General features: G+C 34.4%; 1 protein-coding gene across 12 annotated transcripts in view; it reads right to left on the bottom strand.

Annotated features, from left to right (window-relative positions):
- Window positions 1–26,391, bottom strand: part of Pcdh11x (protocadherin 11 X-linked) — a 620,385-nt gene that overhangs the window by 88,398 nt on the left and 505,596 nt on the right. For 4 of the 12 annotated variants that reach the window (XR_001782746.2, XM_006528388.3, XM_006528386.4 and 1 more), the window contains one exon: window positions 11,062–11,085. The exons of the other annotated variants lie outside the window; for them this stretch is intronic. Coding sequence is in view for 3 of the 4 variants with exons in the window: in XM_006528388.3 (XP_006528451.1) it covers window positions 11,062–11,085 (24 nt within the window). In the remaining variant the exon portion in view is untranslated. The remainder of the gene's footprint in view (window positions 1–11,061; window positions 11,086–26,391) is intronic. 12 annotated transcript variants of the gene reach the window in all.

Raw genomic sequence — 26,391 nt, 5'->3', positions numbered from 1 at the left:
AAAGTATTTCAACTTTACACCCACTGGTGCTATAGATTTATAGTGGTGTATTCTTCAACCATATTCTTCTAACTCTGACTCACAATTGCTATAGATAGTTGGCATATGAATTTAGAATAGACCACAAATTAGTAACAGTAAAAAATAACACAATGTGTTTTGCTGAAGCTATAAGAAATGATAAAATGTGAGTTCAAGCATATATGAGAAGTACATTTGTTTTAACTATGTGTAAAGATAGTGCTTATTTTATGAGATAACACATAAAATTTAAGCATATCTTAATTTCAAAATGAATAAAATTATGTGAAATTAGATAAATATTGATTTTAGAAAATTTTATTGTATGTCATAAAATTTCTAGTCTATTCTTCATTTATTCTCTATTTTGGTAAGGGTATACTATGATGGAACATGGCATATGATGAGGTAGGCCAGGTTTGAATAATGAGACTATTTAAATAGAAAATGTATTGAAATATTACAGAACTTGATTACAAGCTAAAGTAATCAGTAACCTTATTAAATATCTTAAGTAATGATTTTTGAGTTTGTCTATCATATAGCTGACAATATTTTATTGTTTCCTAGTATTTATGATCTCTTTGAATATATTTTATAAACAACAATATGTTTTGAGAACAAGGAATGAGGAAAAATGTATAATAATTACATGACAGAAAAAAGATGATAAATAAATATTAAATAAGTTTATTAATATCTTTGTTTATTCTATTTTATTCCGGTTCATTAGTTAACCTGTTTATTTTCTAAAGACAGTCATAAAGGAGATTTGGACTTAACTGTGTGAGGAGGTTGGGATGACATGTGAGGAGACAAGAAAAAGGAAACTGTGAACAGAATAAAGAGTATGGAAAATATTGTCAATTAAAAATAATGTAATATACATAGTATGCACTCACTGATAAGTGGATATTAGCCCAAAAGCTCAGAATACACAAGGTTACAATTCAAAAGCCACATGAAGCTCAAGAAGAAGGAAGAACAAAGTGTGGGTACTTTGGTCCTTTTTAGAAGGGGGAACAAATACTCACGGGAGCAAATATGGATACAAAGTGTGGAGCAGAGACTGAGGGAGAGGGAATCCAGAAACTGACCCATCTAGGAGATCCATTCTGTATACAGTCAACAATGTAGACACTATTATGGATTCCAAGAAGTGCACGCTCACAGGAGTCTGATATAGCTGTCTCCTGAGAGGTTCTGCCAGAGTCTTATAAATACAGAGGCAGATGCTCACAGCCAACCATTGACCTGAGCATGGGGTCCCCAATGGAGGAGTTAGAGAAAGGACAAAAGGAGCTGAAGGGGTTTGCAATGCCATATGAAAAACAAGAATATCAACCAACCGGACCTCCCAGAGCTCCCAGGGTCTAATCCACCAACCAAAGAGTACACATGGAGCGACCCATGGCTCAATCTGCATATGTGGCAGAGGATGGCCTTATCTGGTATCAATAGGAGGAGAGGCCCTTGGTCTTATGAAGGCTCGTTGCCTTAGTGTAGGGAAATATGAGGGCAGGAAGGCAGGAGTGGGTGGGTAGGTGGAGTAACACCTTCATAAAAGCAGGGGGAGAGGTGGGGTAGGATGTTTTTTGGGGGCAGGGAGACTGGGAAAGCAGATAACATTGAAATATAAATAAAGAAAATATCCAACAAAAAATAAACAAAAACCTATTCATTGGTCTAAAAATAATAATATATTATAAAATGTCAGACTATATGAATTTTAAATTTTTATTAAATAAATTCTTTTATTTTGTATGGATTCTAACTTGGGTATGTACATGTATGTGAATGCTCACGTGCCCAAATTGCAACTATGCACGGCAGAAGATATTTTGTAGGAGTCAGTTTCACTTTGAAAAATAAAGTTCCTAAGAATAGATTTAGATCATCAGAATTGGTAGTTAAGTATATTTGTTGGCTTAAGCCATCTCTTCCAGCAGCATTCTTAATTTTTGTCATGAATCAAAACAAGCTCATAATTGGAAATTATGAACATCCTCAAGGTCCATATTCTTTCTTTCATTCTATTTGATGATAAACTGACTGATTAGAAAATATAACAGTTTTAATGAGTTGTACATTAAAGCCAGGCAAAGTATTCAACAGCTGCTTTCTCTAAGCGAAAAACAAACCAGTAAATATACTTCCAGTATATCACTTATATCTCAATATCAAATAATCTTCTGCATATTTATCTCAACAGTGATATAATTAGATTTGGTTTTGCAAATAAAGCATTTTTATTTTACTTGAATATTGTTCTTTTAAATAAGCATTCTATTTCCTTACTCTGTTAGATATTTATTTCTTGCTTCTAAATTAGTGAATTTTGTAATATTAATAAGGGTTTTTCAAATGGTAAAAAATATGTTAAGCTGTACTAGACACACAGCATTTTATTATATTCTTTTTAATAGTTCCAAAAAATGTGCCTACTGAGCACAAATACCATTAATATATATTTATGCACTGCATAATTTTTTGGGAATCTACTTAACAGATTCATTTTTTTTTTACTGTTCTTAGAAGAGCACATTCTTAATACAAGATCCATGTTATGGTAAATTATATCAATAATATTTGAAATTTATCTTATATCACCTAGAGAAAAGAAATGTTTTGATCTTCTGAATCTACTTTAACAGTGATACATCTGCCTCTGTATTTGTCAGGCCCTGGAAGAGCCTCTCAGGAAAAAAACTATATCGGGCTCCTGTCATAGGACTGAGTACAGAGTCCCCAAAGGAGGAGTTAGAGAAAGGACTGAAGGAGTTGAAGGGGTTTGCAACCCCATAGGAGGAGCAACAATATCAACCAACCTGATCTCCCAGAACTCTTTGGGACTAAACCATCAGCCCAAGAGTATACATGGAGGTACCCATGGCTCCAACCACGTATGTAGCAGGGGATGGCCTTGTGGGACATCAGTGGGAGGAAAGGACCTTGGTCCTGTGAAGACTCTATGCCCCAGTGTGGGGGAATACCAGGGCATAGAGGTGGGATTGGGTGGGTGAGTAGGGGAGCACCCTCTTAGAAGCAGAGGGAGGGGTGATAGCATACAGGGTTGTCAGAGGGGAAACCAGGAAATGTAAATAAAGAAAATAAATAATAAAAATATTTCAAAATGAAACCAACCAACCAACCAAAACAAACAAACAAACAAAAATTCCAGTGATACAAACAGAGTACAAATAGAATAGGAGTCCATGTTTCAAGTATGGAAGTCAGAGGACATCTTGCAGTAGTCAGTTTCTCTGTTTCTGTAATATAGGTCCCAAGAATTTAACTCAGCAACTCAGCCGTGATAGCAAAGTTTATTTATATTTTTGGCTTGGTGAGATATCTCTTTAACCATTATTGGTTTTGAAAGAGAGAGAGAGAGAGAGAGAGAGAGAGAGAGAGAGAGAGAGAGAGAGAGAGAGAGAGAGAGAGAGATTTCCCAAATATTTCATTTATTTGAATTATGACAGCCTAGGAAGGTAATTTTCAGTAAGGAACAAGTACACATTCAAGAGTTCTAATGTTGATTTTTTTTTTTGCTTGTTCATTTATTAATCTTGGCATAACATCAAAACACTGTGTACAGTGACCAATCTCAAAGTTCACCAAATTAATCACTATTAGCCACAAGTAGCTAGTCTAACACTTAAAACATGACTGGTTTGAATTAAGTTTTCTATTCATAAACCAGATACTTGTTTGCAATATATATTGTGGAAAAGAAATAAAACATTTATAAATTTTAGTTAGTTATGTTTTATGATGGTAAGACCTGAGATATGTTTTGTTAACTGTGTTACTAAAATTAATTTTGACTATTTCTATTTAATTTTTAATAATACAACTATTGGAAATTTAAAATTACTTTTGTATTTCCATATGACTGTGTTGCAGAAAATATGGAAAAATTTATAATCTAAAATTTGAAATTTTGTGCCCATAGTTTTAAATTAACAATTTACAGAAAGCAAAGTTCTTTGTTCATTAATAATTTCTGTAGCATACAATAATTGCTTATAATAATATTTAAAAATTTGTAGCCATATTTGGAAATTTCAAAATTTTATGGCTCATTTAAAATTTTCTAATAAGAAAATATCAATTAATAATGCCTTTTATTTCATTTACATTCGTATTTTAAGTCTAACACAAATTCAAAATACAAAGTTTGAATAGAGAATTTTGCTTTCCTAGGTTAGATTCTGACTCAATGCTTCACCAAAAGTTTTATCAGAATGAAAAGAGTAAAGCATTACAACCATTTTTAGAATATAATAAGTGTACTGTCTCCAAAATGAAATTAGTTTTCTTCTCTAGTTTATTTTTGAATGGTAAATAGTTTCAAAATTGCTTTTATTTTCCTTTATTATAAAAACCATTAACAAGCAACACAACTATATTAGGAGACACATTTTGTCTATTTTTCTGTTTATGTACCATTTCTAGTGAATATAGAAAATTTATTTTGTCATATATTGTTTGAAGAAAACTATTTTAAATATTAAAAAACTCAGATCCTAATGATTTATAAGACAACTCTTTCTGAAAATATTTTTCTATAATATTTTATGTCTAACTATTAGAACCTAAAACAAAACTAACACAACCTCAGTTGATTTGGTCATGTAGCATGATAATAGAGGGAGATATAAAATTACTAAGAAGATATTAATTGTATGGTCCATGCTATAAATTTGTAATTTAATACCTGTACTGGCTGGTTTTGTGTGTCAACTTGAACAGCTGGAGTTATCACAGAAAAAGGAGCTTCAGTTGAGGAAATGCCTCCATGAGATCCAACTGTAAGGCAATTTTTCAATTAGTGATCAAGGGTGAAAGGCCCCTTTGTGGGTGGGTGGTGCCATCTCTGGGCTGGCAGTCCTGGTTCGATGAGAGAGCAGGCTGAGCAAGCCAGGAGAAGCAAGCCAGTAAGTAACATCCCTCCATGGCCTCTGCCTCAGCAACTGCTTCCTGAACTGCTTGATTTCCAGTCCTGACATCCTTGGTGATGAACAGCAATGTGGAAGTGTAAACTGAATAAACCCGTTCTTCCCCAACTTGTTTCTTGGTCATGATGTTTGTGCAGAAATAGAAACCCTGACTAAGACAAATTGGTACCAGAATAGTGGGGTATTTCTGTGACAACCTGACCATGTTTTGGGGAGGACTATGGAAGAACTTTGGAACTTTGGGCTAGAAGATCCATTTGGTGTTAAGAGCTCTGTCAGATGTCGTGTAGGAGCTTGGAAGATAATGTTGAGAACAATGAAGAAGATGGAGGCCTGGTTTGTGAAATTTCAGAGGGAAAATTAAAGACTCTTTTCAGGGCCATTGCTATTTTAGAGTTTAATTATTCTGTGGTTCTGGTTAGCTGGGGCTGAAGAATCAGCTGTGATTAACAAGATACCAGAACTACTAAAGCAAAACCTTTGCATTACTGAGACTATTGATGCTGGTTAGCTGGGGCTAAGAAATTAGAGGTGTTTAAGAAGAGACCAACATTATCGAGGTGACATCTGGTAAGTGTTTTCTGAAAGCACAAAGGGGCTGTGTTACAGAGATAGCCAAGGTTGTACTCCTGCTGCAGCGGGTCTTGGTAATGTGTAAGGGTCACCCAGGTGGTACTGGTTTTGAAGGCATGAAGGGGTCACACAGAGCAGCTGAGGCTCGACACTGTGAGAGGCCATGGAAGGCCATTGGTGAAGGTGCAGCCTCAGTGGCAATTGACAGCCCAGGACTGAAGGGGCCATGCAGTGTTTTGGAGATGCCAGTAACATGAGATGACCACTAAGAGCAGCAGCATCGGAGTACATGCATCTGGAGCCTAGAGGATGACCTGTGTGCTACAAAGGGCATGGCTGGAGAAGTGACCCAAGCCCTTGGAGGAGCCCAGAAGATCGTGAGTTGGATCCCAGACATTGGATGGCTGGAGATTGATTTTTGCTTTTGATTGTGACAGTGCCCTGATATTTTTCCTCTTAAAGGAAGAAACTATTTTAGTGGAGCCCACAGTTAAGAGACTTTTAATTGTAAAAAGACTTGGGATTTTAAAAGACATGGATATTTTAAAGAGATTGAAAATTTAAGAATGTGTAAAGACTGTGGGACATTTAAAGTTATTTAGACCTTGGGGATGAATAAGAATGTAAGGGTTGAGGCTTAATAGTTATGTGTTTGTGTGTTAAGTTGACAAGGGGTCAATTGTACTGGCTGGTTTTGTGTGTCAACTTGACACAGCTGGAGTTATCACAGAGATAGGAGCTTCAGTTGAGGAAATACCTCCATGACATCCAACTGTAAGGCATTTTCTCAATTAGTGAACAAGGGTGAAAGGCCCCTTTGTGGGTGGTGCCATCTCTGGGCTGGTAGTCCTGGTTCAATAAGAGAGCAGGCTGAGCAAGCTAGTAAGCCAGGGGAAGCAAGCCAGTAAGTAACATCCCTCCATGGCCTCTGCATCTTCTCCTGCTTCCTGACCTGCTTGAGTTCCAGTCCTGACTTCCTTGGTGATGAACAGCAATGTGGAAGTGTAAACTGAATAATCCCTTTCCTCCACAACTTGTTTCTTGGTCATGATGTTTGTGCAGAAATAGAAACCCTGACTAAGACAATACCTATGCGTATATATTTTAATTAATGCCTTCATATGAAAAATGTGATACTCTTTAAAGGACGCTGTTTGTCTAAAAAACTAACGTAGGAAAAACTTCATGGCTATTCTTCATACAGATAAATTACATTTTGTGTTTATACAGACTTAAAGAACTAAGAAGTTAGATGCCTATAGGTAAGGCAATTCAGCTGCATGAGAGAAAACTCATGTATTACAGTCTCTCCTAGATGTAATTTATGCTTTTTCCATATTCTTTTTTAAAAATAAGAATCCTTGACATAATTAGCATTTCAAGTCAGCAACAATTTCAGATGAAGATTTAGTTGTATAACAAATACTTCAAAAGACTTAGTTTATTTTCAGGCATATTATATTAATATATCAAAAATGTATAAGATAAATGAATTATAATCATAGATAGCAAACCAATAGGTAAAAAGAAGAAGACTTTTTTGCCTTACAAACAAAAATAAAATATAGTATGGCTTTTGAGACCGGTATGCAGTTAAAATGCAACTATATAATGATCATATTAAATATATAGTATTTATCAGACAAAATTTGAAGAATTAATTTAGTTACAATTTATGATCAATACTGATCAATGTTCAAAAAATTGTATTGGTGTTGAATTATGCAGGCATAAAACTTTAAATGTTAACACTTTGAATCTCCTACTATTCAATTTTATGTTGCCTCAGTTTCTAGTATGTAAAAATCTAAACAATAGAAACTGAAAATCTTTTGTAAGGCAACTAACACCATTAATAGGACAAATAAGTAGCCTACAGATTGGGATAAAATCTTTACTAACCCTATATCTAATAGAGGGCTAATATCCAAAATGTATAAAAAACTCAAGAAGTTAAACTGAAAACCGAATAATCTAATTTAAAAATGGAGTACACAGATAAACAGAGAATTCTCAATAGAGGAATTTCGAATGGCCAAGAAACACTTAAACAAATGTTTAACATACTTAGTCATCAGGGAAATGCAAACCAAAACAACCCCGAGATTCTACCTTACAACAATCAGAATGGCTAAAATGTTCAAAAAATTGTATTGGTGTTGAATTATGCAGGCATAAAACTTTAAATGTTAACACTTTGAATCTCCTACTATTCAATTTTATGTTGCCTTTAATGGCTAAAATAAAATACCCCAAGGACATGAGTTCATAGCAGACTTCTTTGTAATAGCCAGGAGCTGGAAGCAACCAAGATGTACCTCAACTAAAGAATGGATACAGAAGATGCGGTATATTTGCACAATGCAATACTATTCAGCTATTAAAAAGAGCATCATGACATTTTCAGACAAATGGATGGAAATAGAAAATATTACCCTGAGTGAGGTAACCCAGACCCAAAAGAATATGCATGGTTTGTATTCAATGATAACTTGATATTATCCAAAAAGTACAGAATACCCATGATCCAACCCACAGACAGTAAGAAGTTTAAAGAGATGGGAGGCCTAAATAAGTATGCTTCAATCCAGCTTAGAAGGGGTTGTAAAATAAAATGGGAGGCAGAGGGAGGATGAGATCTGGTTGGGAGAAGGAAAGGAGAGTGGAAAAGGAGAACAAGATCAGGAATGGGGGAGGGGCATGAGAGAAGCCCAGAGGGCCAAGTTGGTATGGAAGGTGGGTACCCTTTAAAAATTCCCAGAAATGTGGTATGTGAGAGATCCCCAAGGCTCAAATGGGGTTATATTATCCAAAGTGTTCCACAATAAAGAGATGAAATTCAAAAGGTCTACTTCTAGTAGATAGAAAGGACCCCAAGTAGAGGGATGGGATTATTAACCCTCATTCAAAAATTCTGACCCAAAATTATTCCTGTCTAAAAGAACTGCAGGGACAAAAATGCGGAAGAGACTGAAGGAAAGGCAGTCTAAAGAAGAAACCAAATTGGGATTTATCTCATGGGACAGGAGAATAGTCACCAAGGCCTGACACTATAACTGATGCAAAAATGTGCATGAGTTAAAGACAAGAGCCTAGCATGGCTGTCCTCTGTGAGGCCCTACTAACAGGTGACTGAGGTAGATGCAGATATTTACACCCAACCATTGGAGTGAAGTTGGGGACCTCAATGGTTGAATTAGGGGAAGAATTGAAGGAGATGAAGGGGAAGTTGATCCTAAAGGAAGACCTGAAGTTTCAACTATCCCAGAGACCTAGATGCCTGGGAACCCCCAGAGACTGAGTCACCAACCAGGAAGCTTACATAGGCTGGTCTGAGACCCCTGGCACATATATAGAAGAGTACTGCCTGAACTGGCCTCAGTGGAATAAGCTATGCCTAATCCTGTAGAGACTTGAGGCCCCAGGGAAGGGGAATGTTAGAAGGTGAGGGTGGGGCATCCTCTCAGAGTCATGGGGGATAGAGAATGGGATGAGAAACTGTGGGAGGTGGTACTTGGAGCTGGAGCAATGGCTGGAATATAAATAAATAAAAATTTAAAAATTAAAATAATAATAGAACCTGAGTATGAAAGTGTGGCATGAATGTCAAATGTTTGCTGAAGACAGCATACATTTTAATTACATATATGAATACTAAGTAGTGCCAAATTTTATGGTTTTAATTATATTATTATATACCAGGAACACATGGTTTCTGCAATCTTTAAAATGAGTCTAGAGAATGAGCTCAGTTGGGCAAGTGCTTGTCTAATATGTGCTGTATAAACAAGATTTTATATCTATAGTCTCAGTATAATCAGAAGTTAAAGTTCATACTCAGGTATATACTCTATTCATAGTTATCTGGATCTTTGAAAAATGGGAGGAGTGTGGAAGGAAAATGAAATAGAATAGAAGAAACAAAAGAAAAAGAAAGGAAACATAAACTTCAAATCTTAGAATACTTAATTGACTTCACTGTGTATATTCACCTAGGCAGCTGCAATAGTTTTATGAGAATCAATGTGGTCCTGACTCATATTCAATTTTTTTTTAATTCCACAGTGCCTCTATGAAGAGTTTTTCAAGACACATTGCTAAGTAAAATAAATCAGACACGGTAACACATTTATCACATTTTTTTTTTATATGTTGAAAAATGCCTTATTGCAGAATAGGAATTAAGGAACAGAACAAGCATATTTGCACATGAGGTTTCTCATAACCTAAATAAATTGAAAAATAAATGATATATTCTTCAGGGGAAGTTTTTACAATGAAATCAACAAATTTGAAATGAAGAAAATGTATTTGACTTGAATCAGAAACACAAACATGTTCTTATGTCTATCCCATATCTACAGCTCACGAATTTGCAGAGAAATAGCTACAAAACCATAAGAACTGGAGTGTTAAAAAACTATATGCAATATTTTCACATTAATTTTATTATGCATATAAGTGTTCAAGATTGAAGGACATTAGGAGTAAGATATCATTAAATTTTCAAACTTTTGAGGATTGGTGAATTAATTAGAATATGAAGATTGACCATATAAGATGGCCAAAGAAGTATTTAAACAAAACACAAGAAGTTCCAAGATTTGAAAACAATCAAAGTAGCAAAAATAATCATAATGCCAATTCTCATATCAAACTTGAAGAGGAAAGAGATCTATGTGCAACATACGGGATTTATTACTGACTTCAGAAAGTGCTATACTTTAGTAATTATTTTAGATTGCTTGGAGTAACAATGAGTTATTGGTTATAGTTTTAAAACTAACAAAGGAAAATTATAGTTTTTGGAAAATAGAAAAATAAAAAGACCATTTTGAAATATGAGTTTAAAATAAGCGTAAATACAGATGAGACATCCAGAATATTCCATAAAATCTTAAAATTTTATGAACAAAGGATAAAATTAAATACATTTTAACTGTTTGCTTAAATTTCATGTTTAAAAATATTGGCTGTTTCTTCACCTTATCTTAGTAGAGACTCACAAATAATCATATCACAATTGTTGGTAAAAAGTATACCTTACATACCATTACAAGAATGGAAGCGAGACTATTTTCTTTAGTATGTATAGGAAAATGTAGAGTTCAAATTAGGAAAGAAGTGTAGATAATATTTAATCCTTTGTATTCCCTCAGAGAGATGTTGAAAATATTTCCCTGGTCAGGAAAATAATATAGTCAAATCCATATTTAATTTAAAAGCAGCTACTTTAAGTCAAAAACATGACTACATGATTATATTAATTTTGTTACATAAAAATTGATGTAAAGAAATTGCAAAAAAAATCATTCAAGTAGTGAGAATAACCAATTTATGGAATATTCTCTTAGATATCAGTTCATTTTTTTTTAAATCTGAAGCAAGCAGTTAAAATTTGGAATGCTTTATGAGGGGTGAAAAAAAAAGTTCCCAAAACAAAGATGAACAATTTTCTCTGAAGTGAAACATGCATTTTAGTGAATCTTTGTGTTTATTTCTACTGTACCTTTCTTTAGTCCAGGAATGAAAGCTAAAAAGAGATTTGCAGAAAGTTAAACATTATGTTTGTACTCTTCTTCAAAATATACTATAGAAGTTACATAGCAAATTATATTAAAATCATTGTCTTCTATTCTTGACCCCATTTTGCAGCAAGTGTTAACTTAAACAAGATTGAACTTATTTAAGATTGTCTTCTCTAATTTGTGAGAATATTATTTAAGCAAGTCTATGTAATATGTTGCACTTTCAGCAAGTAGTGATTGCTCCTTTAGATAATGCTTATGTGCCTTTAGCTAATTACCTACCTATTAGAAGCTCAGTGTTATGCAGGAAATCAGCATATGTCTAGCTTTATTGAGTGTAAAAGAAAATATAGTACACCAATAAAATGCCACCAGCATTTATATGCTATCCTACTGAAAACACAGAATGCAAGAAAACAGTACATTTTACTGAGCGTACTCTTGTCTCCAAATTCTGGTGGTAAAAATTAAGATGACTGCCAGGTCAGTAGACACTAGCCTAACAATTTATTTCAGTGAAATTATTCTTATTATTGTTTTAAACATAATTTCCTATAAATTCACAACCAAACATACATATTATTTCTCAGGAGTAAAAGAGGGAAATTCATGTACATTGTAGTAATCATAATTCTAGATAAACATAGGGATTAATTTTTAATTAAGTTTCATTAAAATAATTATGACATCATGTTCAAGAATAGGAAGTAGCCCTTCCAGTCCCACCAGCACCAGGGTAGCTAGGGCGCAGAGTCGGTTGATACCCGCAAGCTACCCACAAGACCCACAATGGGATCTTGAGACCTCTGGTGAGTTGAACACAGCTACTGCTCCAATCCAAACACAAGGGACCTGAGACTGCAGTAATTAGGGAAGCAGAAAACCCAGCCTGATCAGGGGTACAAGTCCCTTCCAGTCCCTGCCAGCACAGGGGTGCCTTGGGCGTGGAGTCTGAAGGACACCCTTAAGGTATACACAGGACCCTCCACAGGAATCTTAAGACCTCTGTGAGTGGATCACAACTTCTGCCAGGAGGCAGGATCGAACACCAGATATCTGGGCATCTTCCCTGCAAAAGGAGAGCCTACTTGCAGAGAGTACTCTGAACAATGAAACTCAGGAGAGATCTAGTCTCACAGGTCTGATGATAGAGGCTAACATACACACCTGAGGAACAAGATCTAACCAGAGACAACTACAACAACTAACTCCAGAGATTAGCAGATGGCGAAAGGCAAACGTAAGAATCTTATTAACAGAAACCAAGACCACTCACCATCATGAGAACGCAGCACTCTCACCCCAACACAACGGAAAAACTAGACCCGGATTTAAAAGCATATTTCATGATGATGGTAGAGGATATCAAGAAGGACTTTAATAACGTACTTAAAGAAATACAGGAGAACACTGCTAAACAGATAGAAGAACTTAAAGAGGAAGCACAAAAATCCCTTACAGAATTGCAGGAAAACATGAACAAACAGGTGATGGATTTGAATAAAACCATCCAAGACCTAAAAATGAAAATAGACACAATAACGAAACCCAAAGTGAGACAACGCTGGAGATAGAAAACCTAGGACAGAAATCTGGAACCATAGATGCAAGCATCAGCAACAGAATACAAGAGACGGAAGAGAGAATCTCAGGTGCAGAAGATTCCATAGAATACATCTGCACAACAATCAAAGATAATACAAAATGCAAAAGGATCCTAACTCAAAACATCCAGGAAATACAGGACACAATGAGAAGACTAAACCTAGGCATAATAGGAGTTGATGTGAATGAAGATTTTCAACTAAAAGGGCCAGCAAATATCTTCAACAAAATTATAGAAGAAAACTTCCCAAACATAAAGAAAGAGATGCCCATGATCATACAAGAAGCCTACAGAAGTCCAAATAGAGTGGACCAGAAAAGAAATTCCTCCTGACACAAAATAATCAAAACAACAAATGCACTAAATAAAGATAAATTATTAAAAGCAGTAAGGGAAAAAGGTCAAGTAATATATAAAGGCAGGCCTATCAAAATTACACCAGATTTTTCACTAGAGACTATGAAAGCCAGATGATCCTGGACAGATGTTATACAGACACTAAGAGAACACAAATGCCAGCCCAGGCTACTATACCCAGCCAAACTCTCAATTACCATATACGGAGAAACCAAACTTTTCCACGACAAAACCAATTTCAGACATTATCTTTCCACGAATCCAGCCCTTCAAATGATAATAACAGAAAAAAAACAATACAAGGATGGAAACCATGCCCTAGAAAAAGCAAGAAAGTAATCCCTCAACAAACTAAAAAGAAGACAGCCACAAAAACAGAATGCCAACTGTAAAAACAAAAATAATAGGAATCAACAATTACTTTTCCTTAATATCTCTTAATATCAATGGACTCAATTCCCCAATAAAAAGACATAGACTAACAGACTGGCTACACAAACAGGACATGACATTCTGCTGGTTACAGGAAACATATCTCAGGGAAAAAGACAGACACTACCTCACAGTGAAAGGCTGGAAAACAATTTTCCAAGCAAATGATCTGAAGAAACAAGCTGGAGTAGCCATTCTAATATCGAATAAAATCTACTTCCACCCCAAAGATATCCAAAAAGACAAGGAGGGACACTTCATACTCATCAAAGGTAAAATTCTCCAAGAGGAACTCTCAATTCTGAATATCTATGCTCCAAATGCAAGGGCAGCCACATTCATTAAAGAAACTTTAGTAAAGGTCAAAGCACATATTGAACCTCACACAATAATAGTGGGATTCTTCAACACACCACTTTCACCAATGGACAGATTGTGGAAACAGAAACTAAACAGGAACACAGTGAAACTGACAGAAGTGATGAAACAAATGGACTTAACAGATATCTACAGAATATTTTATCCTAAAACAAAAGGATAAATATACTTCTCAGCACCTCATGGCACCTTCTCCAAAATTGACCATATAATTGGTCACAAAGCAGGCCTCAACAGATACAAAAATATTGAAATCATACCATGCATACTATCAGACCACCATGGACTAAGGTTGGTCTTCAATAACAACATAAATAATGGAAAGCCAACATTCACGTGGAAAATGAACAACACTCTTCTCAATGATACCTTGGTCAAGGAAGGAATAAAGAGAGAAATTAAAGACTTTTTAGAGTTTAATGAAAATGAATCCACAACATACCCAAACTTATGGAACACACTGAAAGCATTTCTAAGAGGAAAACTCATAGCTCTGAGTGCCTCCAAAAAGAAAGTAGAGAGAGCACACACTAGCAGCTTGATGACACACCTAAAAGCTCTAGAACAAATGGAAGCAAATTCACCAAAGAGGAGTAGACTATAGGAAATAATCAAACTCAGGAGCAAAATCAACCAAGTGGAAACAAGAAGAACTATTTAAAGAATCAATCAAATGAGAAGCTGGTTCTTTGAGAAAATCAACAAGATAGATAAACCCTTAGAAATACTCACTAGAGGGCACAGGGACAGCATCCTAATTAACAAAATCAGAAATGAAATGGGAAACATAACAACAAACCCTGAAGAAATCAAAAACACCATCAGATCCTTCTATAAAAGGCTATACTCAAAACAAAAAAACAAAAAAACAAAACAAAACAAAAAACTGGAAAACCTGTACAAAATGGACAAATTTCTAGACAGATACCAGGTACCAAAGTTAAGCCAGGATCAAGTTAATGATCTAAACAGTCCCATATCCCCTAAAGAAATAGAAGCAGTCATTAATGGTCTCCCAACAACAACAACAAAAAGCCCAGGACCAGATGGGTTTAGTGAAGAGTTCTATCAGACCTTCAAAGAACATCTCATTCCAGTTCTGCACAAACTATTCCACAAAATAGAAGTACAAGGTACTCTACCCAACTCATTCTATGAAGCCACAATTACTCTGATACCTAAACCACAGAAAGAAGCAACAAAGATAGAGAACTTCAGACCAGTTTCCCTTATGAATATCAATGCAAAAATACTCAATAAAATTCTCACTATCTGAATCCAAGAACACATTAAAGTAATCATCCATCCTGACCAAGTAGGTTTTATTCCAGTGATGCAGGGATGGTTTAATACATGGAAATCCATCAAAGTAATCCATTATATAAACAAACTCAAAGACAAAAACCACATGATCATCTTGTTAGATGCGAAGAAATCATTTGACAAAATCCAACACCCATTCATGATAAAAGTCTTGGGAAGATCAGGAATTCAAGGCCCATACCTAAACATGATAAAAGCAATTTACAGAAAACTAGTAGACAAAATCAAAGTAAATGGTGAGAAGCTGGAAGCAATCCCACTAAAATCAGGGAACAGACAAGGCTGCCCACTTTCTCCCTACCTTTTCAACATAGTACTTGAAGTATTAGCCAGAGCAATTCAACAACAAAAGGAGATCAAGGGGATACAAATTGGAAAAGGTGAAGTCCAAATATCACTTTTTGCAGATGATATGATAGTATATATAAGTGACCCTAAAAATTCCACCAGAGAACTCCTAAACCTGATAAACAGCTTCTGTGAAGTAGTTGGATATAAAATTACCTCAAACAAGTCAATGGCCTTCCTGTACACAAAGAATAAACAGGCTGAGAAAAAAATTAGGGAAACAAGAAACTTCTCAGTAGTCACAAATAATATAAAATACCTTGGTGTGACTCTAACTAAGGAAGTGAAAGATCTGTATGATAAGAACTTCAAGTCTCTGAAGAAAGAAATTAAAGAAGCTGTCAGAAGATGGAAAGATCTCCCATGCTCATGGATTGGCAGAATCAACATTGTAAAAATGGCTATCTTGCCAAAAGCAATATACAGATTCAATGAAATCCCCATCAAAATTCCAACTCAATTCTTCAACGAATTAGAAAGAAGAATCTGCAAATTCATCTGGAATAACAAAAAACCTAGGATAGCAAAAACTCCTCTAAAGGATAAAAGAAGCTCTGGTGGGATCACCATGCCTGACCTAAAGCTGTACTACAGAGCAATTGTGATAAAAACTGCATGCTACTGGTATAAAGACAGAAAAATAGACCAATGGAATAGAATTGAAGACCCAGAAATGAACCCACACAACTATGGTCATTTGATCTTCAACAAGGGAGATAAAATCATCCAGTGGAAAAAAGACAGCATTTTTAACAAATGGTGCTAGTACAACTGCTGGTTATCATGTAGAAGGATGCGAATTGATCCATTCCTATCTCCTTGTACTAAGGTAAAATCTAAGTGGATCAAGGAACTCCACATAAAACCAGAGACACTGAAACTTATAGAGGAGAAAGTGGGGAAAAGCCTCAAAGATATTGGCACAGTGGAAAAATTCCTGAATAGAAGAGCAATGGCTTGTGCTGTAAGATCGAGAATTGACAAACGGGACCTCATGAAACTGCAAAGCTTCGGTAAGGCAAAAGACACCATCAATAAGACAAAAAAGGCCACCAACAGATTGGGAAAGGATCTTTACCTATCCTAAATCAGATAGGGGACTAATATTCAATATATATAAAGAACTCAAGAAGGTGGACCCCAGAAAATCAAACAACCCCATTAAAAATGGGCTCAGAAGGTAAACAAAGGATTCTCACTGAGGAATAACGAATGGCTGTGAAACACCTGAAAAAATGTTCAGCATCCTTAATCATGAGGGAAATGCAAATCAAAAGAACCCTGAGATTCCATCTCACACCAGTCAGAATGGCTAAGATTAAAAATTCAGGTGACAGCAGATGCTGGCGAGTATGTGGAGAAAAAGGAACACGAGGAGTGTTCACAAAAAGAACTCAAATGATATGTACTCACTGATAATTGGATATTAGCCCAGAAACTTAGGATACCCAAGATATAAGTTACAATTTGCAAAACACATGAAACTCAAGATGAACGAAGACCAAAGTCTGGACACTTTGCTACTTCTTAGAATTGGGAACAAAACACCCATGGAAATAGTTACAGAGACAAAGTTTGGAGGTGAGACAAAAGGATGGACCATCTAGAGACTGCCATATCCAGGGATCCATCCCATAATCAGCCTCCAATCGCTGACACCATTGCATACACTAGCGAGATTTTGCTGATAGGACCTTGATGTAGCTGTCTCTAGTGAGACTATGTTGGGGCCTAGCAAAAACATAAGTGGATGCTCACAGTCAGCTATTGGATAGATCACAGGGTCTCCAATGGAGGAGCTAGATAAAATACCCAAGAAGCTAAAGGGATTTGCCACCCTATAGGTGGAACAACATTATGAACTAACCATTACCCCAGAGCTCTTGACTCTAGCTGCATATGTATCAAAAGATGGCCTAGTCGGCCATCACTGGAAAGAGAGTCCATTGGACTTGCAAACTTTATATGCCCCAGTACAGGGGAACGCCAGGGCCAAAAAGTGGGAGTGGGTGGGTAGGGGTTGGGGGGGAGGGTGTGGGGGACTTTTGGGATAGCATTGGAAATGTAAATGAGGAAAATACCTATTTTAATAAAATAGGAAGTAAAGACTATTTAAACTGAAGAGTTTATACTACTAAAATATTAAGTTTGTATCAATATATATGTATGACTATCCAATTTCTTCTTTATAAAATTTTAAAAGCCATAGGAAAAATGTATTTGTTGATGACTTCTGTGTTTTAGTATATATTTTACAGTATTTATGTTTGGGTAAATGCTTAAAAAACAAGCAAATTGAAATTGCATAAAACCTACTTCAATTAAATTTGAGGTAATTTGAAATGGCACATGACATGCTAACACATGACAATGACACATGACCTAAGCATAGTAGGTCAAAAACAAACAAAAATGCAACTACAAGTGTGACAAATTGAAAGTACTATTCTTCTAAAGTTATACAAATTAATCAAAAAAAAAAAAAAAACATTTGCTAGTTTTCTGTGTCATGGATGTGTTACAGCACATTCCCTTTCCATCACAAGGTGTTTTACTGAGAAGTAAGATAATTTAATGGTAACACACTAAAGAAAAATAACAGATCTTTCAAAATTTACATAGAATAAGATTTATCTTTCAAACAGTATTCTGAAACTCTATACCTTTGATGTATCCACGTCTATGGAAAGATTCACATGAAAACACAAACATACATCCCATACATTATTGCAATAAACAATCACGATCTGTGCTATCTCAAAGTTATTTTCATATATCTTACAATGAGAAAGAAAAATTAGAAATAAAGTACTCGCTTTTCATGTGTAATTGTAATTACAGGTTAGCATAGTCCTCAGTGATCTAATTTGGTAATTGAAAAGGTCCAAACAAAAGGATTGGGTCTGTAGATGCTTCTAGTTCTCTGATTTTTTTTTCTAAATGAAAGAAGTTGAATAGATAGCAAAACAACAACTAAGCAGCAACCAAGTCCATTTTAAAAATACTTCACTAACCTACAAATTAAAATTTGATTTATAAGTAATATCAAATCGATTAATTTTATTAAAATTTAAAGGAATAAACATATTCCATATGTTTTTCCTTACATACTCTGAACAAACAATAGAAACGTGATCAAAAGTGAAAATATTTCAACACATACAGCAATATATTTAAGACTCTAATAACACAATAGTGCATTTATAATGTAAATGTATTTATTGGCGACTATTGAATGTTGCGGGAGGGAGGAAGGGAATCTTGACCTAGTTAACAATATCATTCAAGTCACTGTAAAGATCTGTATTGTTTTATATGATTCAACCTGATTTTCCCAAAATTCTTTTCAATAAAAGAAAAATGAAAACTGATTAACAGAGATCACTACAGATTTAACATTTGAATGTAGTACTTGTCAGTGTATCAATTTATACTTTCTAATTACTTCAAAAGTAATCACATATGGGGCTGTTCTCGAATGTAAAAGTTTTATCCCTGAAGCAAAAAGTCATTAAGAAAGTCAGTTTTAAAATAAATATCTTCTAGAGAAAGTACCCAAGGAGCTAAAGGGATCTGCAACCCTATAGGTGGAACAACAATATGAACTAACCAGTACCCCCCAGAGCTCATGTTTCTAGCTGCTTAAGTATCAGAAGATGGCCTAGTTGGCCATCATTGTAAAGAGCGTCCCATCAGTCTTGCAAACTTTATATGCCTTAGTACAGGGTAACGCCAGGGCCAAGAAGTGGGAGTGGGTGGGTAGGGGATTGGGGGGGTTATGGGGGACTTTTGGGATAGCATTGGAAATGTAAATGAAGAAAATACCTAACAAATAAATAAATAAATACATACATACATAAATATCACATTTATTATATACTATCTTTAAGTAACTACACTGAAATTTCTAGAACAATTTCAAATACAGAGAAAAACTAAAAAATAAAAATAAGTATACAAGTGAGGTTTAACCTAAGGTATAGCCTCAAGTTTTATGAGTTAACTATTAATAACAAGTTGTTTATTGATTTTCTTATACTAAGCCTCTCAAAGTTTAATACAGAAGGTCATGGAATGAAGGAGAAGAAAACTGAAAGAAATTTTGTAGACATGAAGACTAGAATGCTAAATTAATAAGCTAATGCCTAACTTTCATAGATGTTAATATTAAAAATTGTAAAAATTTCCCAATAGATTTAATTTTTCCTCATGTATAGGACAAATTACCACTGTGTCTTCCTTATTCATGACTAAAAATTTGTGTAGTTATTGGAATCTTCCATGTATGGGCATGAAAATAAGAAACAACGGGGCTCAAGTCAAATTTTATGTTCAAACTTTGTGAAATGTTAAGACTAAAAACACAAATACTGTAAGAAGATTATTCATATAATGAGCATCTAACCCATTCTGAAAAGAAGGTTGAAAACATGGTTTTAATTATTGTATAAACTATAAATTCTAAAGTATTCTCTTCTGTCATAAGTGTTAAAGAAGCCATAGTTTGTTGACTGCAAAAGATAAAGTCTGTATTCGTTTGATTATGAAAATACCAAAAACTTTTAATTTTCTTCAAGAAATAAATAACCATAATCTATGTTAACGAAATTGTGGTTGTCCATACTCAAATTATAGCAGACTATCAAATTGTCCTATTCTTTATACACCATCAGTTAAACCATTACCATTTACTGAAAATGTTGTCTTTTTTTCCACTGTATGTTTTGGCTTCTTTGTCAGAGATCAAGATTCCATAGGTATATGGGTTTAGTTCTGGTTCTTCAATTCTATACCACTGATAGACCTGTCACTGTTCCAATGACATGTAGTTGTTATCACTATTGCTTTGTAGTACAGCTTGAGGTTAGGGATGATAATTTTCCCAGAAGTTCTTTTATTGTTGGGAATTGTTTTGGCTATCTTGAGGTTTTTGTTATTCCAAATAAATCTGCAAATTGCTCATTCTAACTCTATGAAAAGCTGAGTGGGAATTTTGATGGGGATTGCATTGATTCTGTAGATTGTTTTTAGTAAGATGCTCATTTTCACTATGTCATCCTACCAATCCATGACCTTGGGAGATCTTTCATATTCTGAGTTCTTCAACTTTCTTGTCCTACACATCTTTCACTTCCTTGGTAAAAGTTGTACCAAGATATTTTATACTATTTTTGGCTATTGTGAAGGGTGTTGTTTCTGTAATTTCTTTCTCAGCCTATTTATCATTTGTGTAAAGTAAGGTTATTGATTTGTTTGAGTTAATTTTATACCCTCCACTTTATGAAAATAGATCTATATTTATCACCCTGCACAAAGCTGAAGTCCCAATGAATCAAGAACTTCAGCATAAAACCATATATAGTGAATGTAATAGAAGAAAAAGTGGGAAAGAGCCTTGAACTTATTGGCACAGGGGGAATTTTTCTGAACAGCACAGGCTTTATGATTAAAAATAAATAAATGGAACCTCATGAAAATGAAAAGGTTTTGTAAGGCAAAGCACATAGTCGATAGGAAAAATCATCAACCTACAGATTGGGAAAAAAATCTTCACTAACCCTACATCCAACAATGGGCTAATTTCCAAAATATATAAATAACTCAAGAAGTTAACCTACAAACAATCAAACAACTCACATAAAATATGGGGTACAGAGCTTAGCAGAGAATCATAGCAGAAGTATATCAAATAGCCAAGAAACACTTAAAGATATGCCCAAAGTGATTAGCAAACAAAGGCAAATTCAAAGGGCTCTGAGATTCTACCTGACACCAATCAGAATGGCTAAGATCAAAAACTCAAGGGACAGTACAAGCTGTTGAGGATGTGGAGAAAGAAGAACACTCCTTAATTGCTGGTGGGATTGCAAGCTGGTAAGCCACTCTGGAAATCAATCTGGAGATTCCTGCAGAAATTGCAAATAGTTCTATCTGAAGACCCAGCTATACTACTCTTGGCCATATACATAAAGGATGCCCCACCATACCACAAGCACACATGCTCTTCCATTTCATAGCAGCCTTATTTGTAATAGCCAGAAGCTGGAAGAATGGTTACACAAAATGTGGTTCATTTGCACAATGGAATACTATTCATCAATTGAAAATGAGGACATCATGAATTTTTGCAGGCAAATGGATTGAATAGAAAATATCATCCTGAGTGAGATAACCCAGAAGGATATGCATGGTATATACTCACTGATTAGTAGATATTAGCCAAAGAGTACATAGTACCTTGAATACAACCCATAGATCATAAGTAAAACAAGTAGATAGGCCCAAGTGAGGATGTTTCAATTTCATTTAGAAGGGGGAAGAAAAAATCAGGGGAGGCAGATGGAGCAAGGGACCTGGTTGGGGGAAACCATATTTAGAAATACCCTGTAAAATTTTCAAGTATTTTAACTTACATAACTTTCACTAATATAAATGGCAAAAAATTTCTTCAAGGCAATGTTCTACTAACTTATTGTTAAGTTTTCCTACAGAATAAGAAATATATTAAGGTTGAATTATTGAAAGGTTTTTTTTTTACTGTCTTAATATATCAGTTTAAATGAATGTATTTATATAATAATAAAATAATACACTACAGCTGAAATATCTTTTTATATTAGTGTTATTTTTTTACAAATTTAAGATAATACAAAGTTTTCCCAAAAACAGTATAAGAAATTATTTTATTACCAATTAATGAGAATTAAAGATATTCAAATCTTCATTTGCTTCATATACAAAAGCTTTAAGTGCAATATTAGTTTGATATAAATTAATTTAAAAAATATTATTAATGGAAGTTTCTGTGTGTAGCTGATGTCCATGGAATTCTTTTACTTTACATTTTAAATATCAGTAGATAAACCTAACATATGGGAACGTGGCTATAGATTTTAGAAATAAATAAGAAGAATCATTTTCCACATGGTGAGACATGTTGGAAATATACTTCAGGGAACTGGTCTTCTTAGACAATATGTTGATAAATATTTTATATCAGCAAAGAACAAAGCATAAAAGACAGTGCCACAAATATGAAGAGGAAATGAAAAGTAGAAGCTAGCTATTTCAAATTGAATTAAATAAAAGTTTATATGCACAGGAAGAAGATGGTCAAAGAAGAACTTATTTTATCAGCCTGACAGATTAACTGAGTGCACAAGACATGTTAAAAGGTTTCTTGAATAAACCAAATGCTTTTTGCCAAAGAAATCATCTACACTTCATGATTAAAAGACAGAGATTCAAGGTAATGGCTCTTTGGATGCTCAAAATATAAATATTATATTTTTAGTACTTATAAAAGGAAAGCATGTCACTTAGAGATAAAATATTGCCTCAGATCTATTTTTTCCATAACTAGAAGAATATATAAATCTTTCATAAACTATAAATTCATTTCTGCATTTGTCTGAATCCCTGAGTATTAATCTCTAACTTTCTTGGCTTCTTCAGACATAAAATGTTAGCATTACTTCTAGCCAGAATGAGATATTTATGTAGAAATGAATTTATATCTGCAGCATAATATTGCTAAGAACTTAACAGAAATTTATACAAAAAATATAGTCATGAATAACTGGTACATTTATTTAAACATATGCCAGTCCTATGCTGTCCTCTGTTACCCATTGCTTGTAGACGAAACATTTTGACACCGTGCATTTCCTATCCCATAGCAGCATTCCTTACTTGCTCTGTTTGAATCCCTCCTCTGCATCATGTAGAAAAACATACTAATATCCCTTTATCTTGTAAGGTTACATCTTATTGAAAGAAAAAAAAAAGTGTCCTAAACAAATGTACTTTAGTTTTAGTTGAATTAATTTAAAGTTCTACATGGACTTCTGTCTGTAAAAATAAAAGAAAATTTATACAATTAAGTAAAATACTAAACAAACTTAATGGGAGTTGGTTAAGTCATAAGGAATTATTCAATCTTTATCCTGTAATCTGAATTCTAATCAGGATATTCAAGCATTAGTAGTGATTACAAATACTCAGATTCTAAATAATGACTCTAATGGTTGAAATAAACTCTATCAAAAAATGTCCTATTAGAAATGAATCTTCCTCACTAGATTGAATGTTATCACCCTACATGAACTTAGTAGGTTGTCATGCAATTTTAAATTAAATACCCATCTATTTTCTCATTGTTTTACTGTATTTCCATTAAATATTTGTGGTTTACTACAGTCAATTGATTAACATCTAAAATAAACAAAAAGGTGTATCATTTCACTAAATGTAATATTTATACAAGTGATAATGAAATCTGAGATTTTACAGCAAATGTGTTCATTTATAAAAATGATAAAAATGAACTTCTTCAGTCATGGACAAATAAAATTACCACACTCTAATTTCTTCAGAAAATACATGTAATTTGGAAGAATACATCAGGAAGAAAAAATATAATTTATGATTATTCATAAAATCTAAATTAAGAATTTAGTTAATGTAAAAATATACGGAATACAGAATGAATTTAAAAACTAGGGGATGCAGAAATGGCTCAGTGGATAAGAGCAAATGTTGCTATTTCACAGTATCCGAATTTTATTTCCAGAACACACATGGTGGCTTACAAGCATACTTAATTCTAGTTCCAGGATATTGAAAACATTTCTTTGATCAATATAGGTACTACATTTGTACTCAGTGTTATTATATACATGCAGGCAAAATAGCCATGCACATAAAATAAAAATAAATCTTTAAAAATTAACTGAATATTATTAATTTTAAAAACTAAGTTTGTGAGACTTTCTAACAACAAATATTCATAAGAACAAACTTTTATACAGGAAAAATAGATTTCCGTCTATGCATTAGAATGTAAAAATTCTATATACTATTTCAAATGACAAATTATATTTTATGACTTACAAAAGGCATAGAAAATAAATTATCTCAGTAAATGCAATTATCTAAAAATAATTCATGGCATAAATAAGATGAGTTAACAATATTGCTCTCTGGAAATCAGTTTGGTGGTTCCTCAGAAAATTGGACATAATACTACCGGAGGATCCCACAATACCTCTCCTGGGCATATATCCAGAAGATGTTCCAACTTGTAATAAAGACACATGCTCCACCATGTTCATAGAAGCCTTATTTATTATAGCCAGAAGTGGGAAAGAACCCATATATCCCTCAACAGAAGAATGGATACAGAAAATGTGGTACATTTACAATAAAGTACTACTCAGCTATAAAAACAATAAATTTATGAAATTTTTAGGCAAATGGATGTATCTGGAGGGTATCATCCTGAGTGAGGTAACCCAATCACGAAAGAACACACATGATATGCACTCACTCATAAGTGGATATTAGCCCAGAAACTTAGAATACCCGATACAATTTGCAAAAACCATGAAACTCAAGTAGAAATACCCACGGAAGGAGTTACAGAGACAAAGTTCAGAACAGAGCCTGAAGGAACTACCATCAGGAGACTGCCCAACTTGAGGATCCACCCCATAAACAACCACCAAACACAGTCACTAGGCAGATGGCAACAAAAGCCTGCTGAGAGCAGCCTGATATAGCTGTCTCCTGCGAGGCTCTGCCAGTGCCTGACAAATACAGAAGTGAATGCTTACAGTCATCCATTGGACAGAGTACAAGGTCCTCTTTGAAGGAGCCAGAGAAATACCCATCGAGCTGAAGGGGTCTGAAGCCCCATAGGAGAAACGTCAATATGAACTACCCAGTACCCCTGAGCTTCTTGGAACTATACCACCAATCAAAGAAAACACATGGTGGAACTTGTGGCTCTAGCTATATATATGTAGTCGATCATCAATGGGAGGAGAGGCCCTTAGTCCTGTGAAGACTCTATGCCCCAGTATAGGGGAATGCCAGGACAAGGAATAGGAGTGGATGGATTGGGGAGCAGGGGGAGGGGGGAATGGGATAGGGGATTTTCAGAGTGGAAATTAGGAAAGGGGATAACATTTGAAATGTAAATAAAGAAAATATCTAATAAAAAATCTGCTTAAAAATAAAAAATAGTTTTTAATTATTTTGACTACATATTTTTAGAAATTTTGTCCAAGAAAAACCCCCATATTGAACGAAAGTTATGTAAGACACAGGATATTCAAAAAGATGTGAAAAATTCTATCCATCAAGGAATTTCATTCACTTAGGATATTCAAAAGAAATGTAAATCATTCTATCTTGAAAGAAAGCTCCTTAAGCTCCAGATGTAAACGAAAGCTTCAGAAAGTTCTGCAGCTGAACAGATTTACTACATCCCTCCATCCCCAAGTGAATGCAATCAGTAAGAAATAATCACAAAAGCCTAACTGCCAAAAAGACACAAACAGCATCTGAACAGACAAAAAAAAAAAAAAAAAAAAAAAAAAAAAACCCAATAAAACAAAACAAAAAATAAAAACACACCCAAAACAAACAAACAAAAATAGAGAACATCTGAGTAATTAGGAATAGCCATAAACCAACAGGTACCTAAAAAGGAAAGAGTCCAACCTGTAGATTTTGGTGGTGTCTTTTCAGGTCTTATAAGTAAAACCTGAGCTAAACTCTTATACATAATCCCAGTAGAATCCCTTAGTTCAGTGAACTGGAATTTAGTAGTATCTTTACTTTCATCTGTTGCTTGCTAGATGCTTGCTCACACTTCCTCTAGAATGGTGTCATAAAACAAACAACTGGGTTAAATTCACTGACTTGAATTTTAAGTTTTACTAATAATTATAAAAGACAGAGTTTTCAAATATCTGCCATGAGTTTACTTCAAATATGGTCTCCCCTGCCTTGATATATTCTGTGAGGTCTATGAAATTTATACTTTGAATATTTAATATGGAACATATTCATATTATCTTTT

The sequence above is a fragment of the Mus musculus genome, chromosome X (assembly GCF_000001635.26).
Source record: "Mus musculus strain C57BL/6J chromosome X, GRCm38.p6 C57BL/6J".
Taxonomy (NCBI): Eukaryota; Metazoa; Chordata; class Mammalia; order Rodentia; family Muridae; genus Mus; species Mus musculus.
Note: the sequence above shows the minus strand (reverse complement) of the source record. Positions and strands in the feature narration are given on the sequence as shown.